We start from the raw sequence: 9,108 nt of genomic DNA, 5'->3' as shown, positions 1-9,108 counted from the left end.
GGCAGTAATGTCTCTGACATTGGCCATAGCAACTTCTTTCTAAATATGTCTCCTGAGGCAAGGGAAACAAACGCAAAAATAAACTACTGGGACTAGATCAAAATAAAAAGCTTCTGCACAGCGAAGGAAACAATCAACAAAACTAAAAGGCAGCCTACAGAATGGAAGAAGATATTTGCAAATCACATATCTGATAAAAGGTTAGTATCCAAAATATATAAAGAACTTATAAAACTTAATACCCAAAAAACTAATCCAATTTAAAAATGGGCAGGTCACATGAATAGACATTTTTTGACAGAAGAGATCCAGATGGCCAACAAACACATGGAAAGATCACTCATTATCAGGGAAATACAAATCAAAACTACGAGATACCACCTCATGCTTGTCAGAATGGCTAAAATCAACAACACAAGAAACAATAGGTGTTAGTGACGATGTGGAGAAAGGGAAACTCATGCACTGTTGGTGGGAATGCAAACTGTGGGGCCACTGTTGAAAACAGTATGGCGGCTTCTCAAAAAATTAAAAACAGGGACGCCTGGGTGGCTCAGTTAGTTAAGTGTCTGCCTTTGACTCAGGTTATGATCTCAGTGTCCTGGGATCAAGTCCCCCATCAAGCTCCCTGCTCAGCGAGGAGCCTGCTTCTCCCTCTCCCTCTGCCACTCCCACTGCTTGTATTTTCTCTTTCTCTCTGTCAAATAAATAAATAAAATCTTTTTTAAAAAGTTAAAATTAGGGGCGCCTGGGTAGCACAGTCGTGAAGCATCTGCCTTCGGCTCAGGGCGTGATCCTGGCATTCCGGGATCGAATCCCACATCAGGTTCCTCGGCTGGGAGCCTGCTTCTTCCTCTCCCACTCCCCCTGCTTGTGTTCCCTCTCTCGCTGACCGTCTCTCTGTCACATAAATAAATAAAATCTTAAAAAAAAAAAAAAAAGTTAAAATTAGAACTACCCTACAATCCAGCAGTCATCCTACTAGGTATTTTCCCACAGAATACAAGAATACAGATTGAAAGGCGTACATGCACCCCGATGTTTATAGCAGCATTATCTACAATAGCTACATTATGGAAACAGCTCAAGTGTACATCACCTGCTGAATGGATAAAGAAGATGTGAGACACAAACATACACACACACACCAACTCTGGAATGTTACTTGGTCATAAAACAGAATGAAATCTTGCCATTTGCAATGACATGGATGGAGCCACAGTGCGTAATGCTAAGTGAAATAAACACACATACCATATAATTTCACTCATATGTGGAATTTCAGAAACAAAACAAGTGAGCGTAGGTAAAAAAAGATAGAGGCAAACCAGAAGCTGACTCTCAACTACAGAGAGCAAACTGATGGCTACCAGAGGGGAGGTGGGTGGAAGGATGTATAAAACGCGTAATGGGAATTAAGGAGCGCACTTGTCATTTGAGCACCGGGTGATGAACGGAAGTGTAAAATTACTATATGTGCACCTGAAACTAATATTACGCTGGATGTTAAGTAAGTGAAATTTAAATAAAAACTTTAAAAAACTGTTACCACTGGGGGAAACTGGTCAAAGTGTTTTAAGGATTTCTCTATATGTCTTACAACTACATGAGTCGGCAATTATCAACAACAGTATCAATTAAAAAAAGAATTAAAAAACCCAAGAAGGACACATCCTCACTTGTGTGCTTCTTCCTCAATAATTCATCCAAAAGGGCACCTGGGTGGCTCAGTCAGTTAAGCATCTGCCTTCAGCTCAGGTCATGATCCCAGGGTCCTAGTTTTGAGTCCCGCATGGGGCTCCCTGCTCAGTCGGGAGTCTGCTTCTCCCTCTCCCCTGCTCGTGTGCACTCTCTCTCTCGCCTTCACTCTTTCTTTCTCTCAATCTCTCTCACTCTCACATAAATCAATCAATCAATCAATCAATCAATCAATCAATCTCCATCCAAAAGCCAGTAAATAGACTGAGTATGAAAGGCATCTGTATGGGGGCAAAGAGGGGACCAGTGTGGGGTTAGTGCTGAAACAGAGCGGGAAGGATGTTTATGGGATAAGCAGAGTTTAATCAACAGTAAGTAGATCTTCTGAAGATAGAAACCAGACTTCTCACTGCTGGAGACAGGAGTTACAAATACGGAAAGAGAGAAACTAGGATCATGCGTACGATGTGAGGTGAGAACTGCACAGATGGGGTTTGAATTCATGATTTTCAGTAGATAGACAGATATAAATAAATATTCATGAAATCATATGCATGTGAGTGTGCACGTACATAAGAACACACATAGTCCTTAGCTCTACCCATAAATTGTGCCTGGAAGTAGCGACACCCCAAAAGCAGGGGGCACTCCTGGTGCCCAGGTCTTGGTCTCCAAACACCATTCTACAGTAAAGGTGACCAGGGGCCCCTTGTGGGAAATAGCTGATTGCAGGCTGAGGAAGGTAGAGTATTAGATGAACCTGGAATATCTGGGGGTACCAGAAAGTAAGGAAGTGGTCAAAAAATGACTAGGATCTGTCTGGAGGACCCAGAAACCACTGTGAAGGGACACTCAGTGGCCAAATCTGGGACAATTTGAACACAAAAACAAATACTGATGCTAAAGTATTAAACCCACTGAATTAAACAGGAACCCAGGATAGTAATATGATGACGGAATGAATAAATAAATGAACAGAAACAAAGCTCTTCCTCACACTAAAATACCAATAAGATTAGCTACCAACTGGCTACCATCACAGCAAGAAACAAAGGATGCTAAAATAAGGGGATGAGAGTTTGATGGGGAACAGGGTATTTACCTAATATCAACATATCTACCCATACGATACTCACCAATTACAAAGGGAAAAGTAACCTTACAGCGGAGAAGCCTAGCCAACACCACCCAGCCAGGAATCAAAGCTGACAGCACTAGGACGGGACAAATCATGCTTTAGCATCACCTAAAGGGAACATCATACAAACCACACTGAGGGCCTTTCTACAAAATAACTGCTTGTAATCTTCAAAAGTGCCCTGGTCCTAAAAACCAAGCACTGACCATGGGAGCCACACGATGCTGAAGGTGAGGGGTCAGCTGGCAAAGCTCAGTGGGGTGGGGGCTCAGACGACACTTTTGAACCCATGTTAACAGCCCGACTTTGAGCCAGGGAAGGCACTGATGGGCTGGCAATTCCTTCTCAGGTACTTCAGAAAAAAGTGCTGTCCTTCATTTTTGTAAGTTTGAAATCATTCCAAACTAATGAAAAAGGAGAGTGGGGCTATCAGCAGGTATCAAAACCTGACCTGTTTGTTGAGTTCCTCCACTTCACAGCAGGTCTTTTCCTTGTCTCTCTTTAAAACCTCGATTTCCTTCCTGTTTAAGAAGCAAAATTTACAGTATCACTGACCAGTTTATTTTTTCCCTGTCATTGCCCCCGTAACAGTGCTGGCTTTTCTGCAGGCACAGAACAGACTCTCACACCTGCTCCTGGGACCCCGGAGCCACCACTCTGTCACTGTTCTACACCACTGCCACTGCCCACCCCAACCCTTGGAAGCAGAGGAACGCTGCCGGTACTGCAGGGACACGGTCAGAGCCTCCATGGCACTTCTCAGTCACACACAGTAACATCTCGTTAGCAAGACACATGACCATTCACAGCCAGCAGCGTAAATAGGACTAAAACAGCCTTGTATCTGCTGGTGTGTCTCCTGTAAAATGGAAAATTTCCTGGCAGCAAATGAGGGAAACAATGGTTTCTTTCTTTTTTTCTTAAGATGCTATTTATTTGAGATAAAGAAAGAGTACGAACACTAGCCAGGGGAGGGGCAGAGGGAGAAGCAGACTGCTGAGCAGGGAGCTGGATGCGGGCTCGATCCTGGGATCCCAAGACCATGACTCGAGATGACGGCAGACGCTTAACCGACTGAGCCAGCCAGGCATCCAGGGAAACAATGGTTTCTAGAGGGGAAAAGACTTTTAGATTTCAGAATTCCTAAAATATAATAGCAATCACTTGTTGATCACCTGCTGTGGATGCCATATTTTAATAATCTTTAACTTCACAGTTGAAAAAAAAAGAAGAAACTGTCCTTGGATAAGACTATGGTAGTGAAAGCAGAAAGCCACTCCCCTTCCACACACAGGCAGACACTGAACTGGCTGAGCCACCCAGGCACCCGAACACTCCCGACTTTCCACAGCAACACCTTCAAAGCTCGTTGGACAAAGAGCAAAGCGTGTTGTAGACTGGAGTCCAGGCAGAACCACGGAGCCAGGGCCCTTACCTCTGAGCATCATTTGTCCTTTCTGCAGCTTCAAGCTCTTGCTGAATCCTTCCCAGCTCATTCCTCAGCAATACGTTTTCTTCAGAAAGCCTATCCAACTCAACTCTGCATGAAAAATTGAAAAGAGGGGTGCCTGGGTGGTGCAGTCATTAAGCGTCTGCCTTCGGCTCAGGGCGTGACCCTGGCGTTCTGGGATCGAGCCCCACATCAGGCTCCTCTGCTGGGAGCCTGCTTCTTCCTCTCCCACTCCCCCTGCTTGTGATCCCTCTCCCGCTGGCTGTCTCTCTGTCAAATAAATAAATAAATAAATAAAATCTTTTAAAAAAAGAAAAAGAAAAGAAAAGAAATATTGAAAACAAGTGGTAAGAGTTGGGACTCCAGGAGCTGGCTGCCATAGGTAGTTCACTTGAGTATGGTCTTGCAGGTGGAAGTCATGGTGGACCTGGCATCATCCCCGGATCGTACGGAGCATACTGTTCCTTTTCCTTTATGCACCGCTCACGTGCTCTGGTTTGCCTCTCCCAAGCAACAAGCTACAGAAAATAAAGCTTTCTTAGCTTCTAAAACAGTCACAGAACAAACAACTCATAATGTATTCAGCACCCTGGTTCTGTTTACTTCATGTTTACAGCTGACCTGTTACCACATATTACAACCACAACTAAAATGAGTGTGCTCATGGTTGGCGTCAATGCACACTGCCGGCTGTGGGTCCTCAGGTTACTGCAAAGGATATTCATCCCCCACCAGAGAACTCTAGCATGGAGTTAAGGAAAACAAGGAATCAGGAGACCAAAACACGTTTTCCTCCTTAGTGAGAGCTACCCGCTTTGTACACGCTGAGGTCAGCACTAGGGAGGAGAAAACTGGGGAGATGCCCACATCGCTGTAACGAGAGAGACCCGATGCAAAGTGGATCCCTCAATGGGAAAGAGCAAGCAGGGGTAGCTACTACTTGAACCAAGTCTGCCTGGAGCCACCTTTGCTTTCTGATAACTCAGAGACCTCGACTTGGGTAACATCACTGACATATGACACATAAGCAATTTAGCAGAGCACGCTCGAGCAAGGGGAGGGGCAGAGGCAGAGGGAGAAGCAGAATCCCCACTGAGCAGGGAGCCCAACACGGGGCTTGAACTCAGGACCCTGAGATCATGACCTGAGCTGAAGGCAGACACTTAACTGACTGAGCCACCCAGGAGCCCTTCCCCCCAGAAATTTATTCTTAGTAGATGCTGGTCTGACATTTGTTCCCCCCATAGGTCCCTATCTGGCACTAGCTTCTAATTTTTTCAATCTAAAAATACTCAAAGCCACATGGTCTTGTTATGTTTATTTAATGTAATATGATTATTAATACCAAGCATAAATGTTTCCTTCATATGCATAAATGTAACTTCATTTTATGAGGAACTACACAAAAAATAAAGGAAGGTCAGTCATTGGAATTTTTAAGGCAGCAAACGGTTTCATGCAGAGGAGTGAACAAATGAGGTTTGTGTTTGGAAACAGCCACTCTGGCTCCAGGATGGAAAACAAATTGATTCAGTGCAGCTATGTGTGTTTGGGGGGGGGTTCCCACTTCCAGCTTCCTGGACCTCGGATAAGCTGATGGTTGTCCCACCCCATCCCCCCTCACCACACCAAGCAACTAGATCATACATGGGTGATTGTCCTCATTGAAGGTAATGGAAACCTCCAAGGGCCCCAAATAAAAAAAAATCTAGAAGCTGAAACCCCAACTGTGAGCATTAAGTAACCACACAAAGATAGGGTTACCCTGAGGCCAATGCCTATGTCAGCACTGCCATCGGCAGCATGGAAAAACCACACCGTGGATGCCTACATTAAGCCAGTGCCCTACACGGAAGTTGAAGTGGTCCCAGATGAGCAGGCTCCCAATTCTCAGCAATATCCGCCCTGTCTGCAGAAAGCACGCTCTACTACAGCCGTGGAGAGTCCCGGAGATTAACCTCATGTAAACACGAGCTCACAATCAAAGATCACCACAACACACATGGAGAAAAGCCACCTCGGAGAGGCAGCAGGAGCAAAACAGCAGACTGGATCCCACAGGAACCTCAGAGAGTGGAATTATCAGACACAGACTAAGGACAGAATTGTAAAATGTTTACATAATAAAAAATGGAAATAAAAAAAATAAACAAGCAACAAGAAACTATCAAAAATGATCAGACCAAACAGGACAAAACGGGACTTTTGGAAATGGGGAAAAAAAAAAAAAACGCAATGTCAAAATAAAACCTCACTGAATGAGTTAGATGGCAGATTTAGAGCTGAAGGAAGAATTATTGACCTGGAACACAGAGATAAGAAAACGAGTACCCAGAATGTGACAAGAGAGAAACGAAGATAAAAGATATGGAAGGGAAGAAATGGAGGAAGAGTGAAAAGATCTAACATCATACATCTAATTGTAGAGTGAGAGGAAAAGCAATGTTTTAAAAATAATGGCTGAGAATTTTTCATAAGACACAAATTCAATGGGTACAAGGTTTTTCTAAGCAGGATGAGTAGAAAGAAAACCACACCTTTGCCCTATGACCTGGCAATTCCACTCTTAGGTACACCCCAACGTAAATGCTCCGAAAGACACGGATAAGAACTTTCTCAGCAGTACTCTTTGTGATGACCGAAACTAAACACTATTCAAATGCCGGTCCACAAGCAAATGAGTAAACTGCGGCATAGTCACACAACAGAACAATGCACAGCAGTGAACTGTATGAATGACCTACAGCTGCACATCCTGCATCATCCAGGTGGGCCCGATGTAAGCACGAGGTCCTGAACGCGGAAGAGGGAGGGAGGGGGTGCGTGTCACACTGATGTGATGGCAGCTGGGCCTGACCAGTCTCCACTGGCTTGGAAGATGGGAGCGGGGTGAACAAGGAATGCAAGCAGCCCACAGAGGCTGGAAGACATGAGAACAGCGAGTCTGTTCCAGAGCCACGAAAAAGGAAGGCAATCCCGACAACATCTTAATTTTAGTCCAGTCAAAACCATTTCAGATTTCTAAGCTCCAAAACTGTAAAATCATAAATTGTGTTGTTTAAAAAGCCACTAACTTAGTAGTAGTGGTGATTAGTACAGCAGCAACAGGAAACTAATACACACACAGAGCAACAACCAGAGTGGACTGCCCAATGTCAACGCTGGCATCTTTTTTTAAAGATTTATTTGAGAGAGTGCACACTCGTGGGTGGGGGGAGGGGCAAAGGGAGAGAGAGAATCCTGAGGCAGACTCCCCAGTGAGCATGGAGCCAGACTCGGTGTTCCACCCCAGCACCCCGACATCATGATCTGAGCCAAAACTGAAGTGGACACTTAAACCGACTGAGCCACCCAGGCACCCCAACAGGGGAATCTTAGAAAATACTGAATATGTCCAAAAGACAGAGAACAGCCCTTTAATCTAGGCTTGTATTCCTATGAACACTATCTTTCACAATGAAGGAAATTTTGACACCCTTTCAAATAAATAAAAACTGAGGGAATTTATTCCAAAGAGAGTTTCACTAAAAGAACTTCTAAAAACTACACATCAGAAAGCCAGAAAATGGTCCTATAAAGAAGGCATGAGATATAAGAAGGAATCCAATCAAGGAGAAAAATCAGACATTCAAATTGAAGGTCATTCTGCAAAACACATGGTCTTGATTCTTCAGAAATGTCAATGTCCAAACTCCTAGAAACACACAATCTACCGAAACTAATTCATGAAGAAATAAAAAATCTGACTGTACCTGTGACCAGTAAGGAGATTGAATGAGTTAATCAAACAGCTCCTAACAAAGAAAAGCCCAGGAGCATATGGCTTCCCTGGTGAATTCTACCAAACATTCATTCATTCATTCATTCATTCATTTATTTATATTTTTTTAAGATTTTATTTATTTATTCGACAGAGAGACAGCCAGCCAGAGAAGGAACACAAACAGGGGAAATGGGAGAGGAAGAAGCAGGCTCCCAGCAAAGGAGGGAGCCCGATGCGGGGCTCGATCCCAGGACCCTGGAATCACGCCCTGAGCCAAAGGCAGATGCTTAACGACTGAGCCACCCAGGCGCCCCTTTATTTTTATTTTTTTTAAAGATTTATTTATTTTACACAGAAAGAGAGAGAGAGAGTGAGTGTATGCACACTTGTGAGCATGGGGAGGGGGCAGAAGGAGAGGGAGAGAGAGTCTTAAGCGGACTCCCCACTGAACGCAGACCCAATGCTGGGCTTGATCCCATGACCCTGAGATCATGACCTGAACTGAAACAAAGAGTCGGACACTCAACTGACTGAGGTACCCAGGCACCCCCTACCAAACATTTAAAGAAGAAAATGCTAATCCTTCTCAAACTCTTACAGGAAAACTATAGACCAATATCCTTTACCAATATTGATGCTAAAATCCTAACAAAACACTAGCATTAATTATTGTTTAATAGATACAGAGTTTCTACTTGGAATGGTGAGAAAGTTTTGGAAGCAGAAAGTGGTGACGGTTACACGTTGTGCATGTTTAATGCCACTAAATTATGTGGTTAAAATGGTCAATTTTACATTACGTATACTTTGCCATGATTAAAAAAGTCAGTATCCATTGACAGAAAAACTAATTTAAAAAGACTGATATACTCTTAAAGCATATTAAAGAGATACGATAACTAAATGCATACCACAATCCTTGATTAGATCTGNCACCACAATCCTTGATTAGATCTGGGGTAGGTCAACAATCTATAAAGAACATACTGAAGGGGGAATGAAGCATGAGAGACTATGGACTCTGGGAAACAAACTGAGGGCTTCAGAGGGGAGGGGGGC

At 43.8% G+C, this 9,108-nt stretch overlaps 1 protein-coding gene across 1 annotated transcript in view; it reads right to left on the bottom strand.

Moving 5' to 3' along the window:
- Positions 1–9,108, bottom strand: part of NINL (ninein like) — a 95,562-nt gene that overhangs the window by 20,156 nt on the left and 66,298 nt on the right. Inside the window, exons 17-19 of the mRNA XM_034663560.1 lie at positions 7,031–7,079; positions 4,272–4,376; positions 3,288–3,357 (exon numbers count right to left, since the gene is read on the bottom strand). Coding sequence (XP_034519451.1) covers positions 3,288–3,357; positions 4,272–4,376; positions 7,031–7,079 — 224 coding nt within the window. The remainder of the gene's footprint in view (positions 1–3,287; positions 3,358–4,271; positions 4,377–7,030; positions 7,080–9,108) is intronic.

Source organism: Ailuropoda melanoleuca, chromosome 6 (assembly GCF_002007445.2).
Source record: "Ailuropoda melanoleuca isolate Jingjing chromosome 6, ASM200744v2, whole genome shotgun sequence".
NCBI lineage: Eukaryota > Metazoa > Chordata > Mammalia > Carnivora > Ursidae > Ailuropoda > Ailuropoda melanoleuca.
This window is presented reverse-complemented; position numbering and strand designations above follow the sequence as displayed.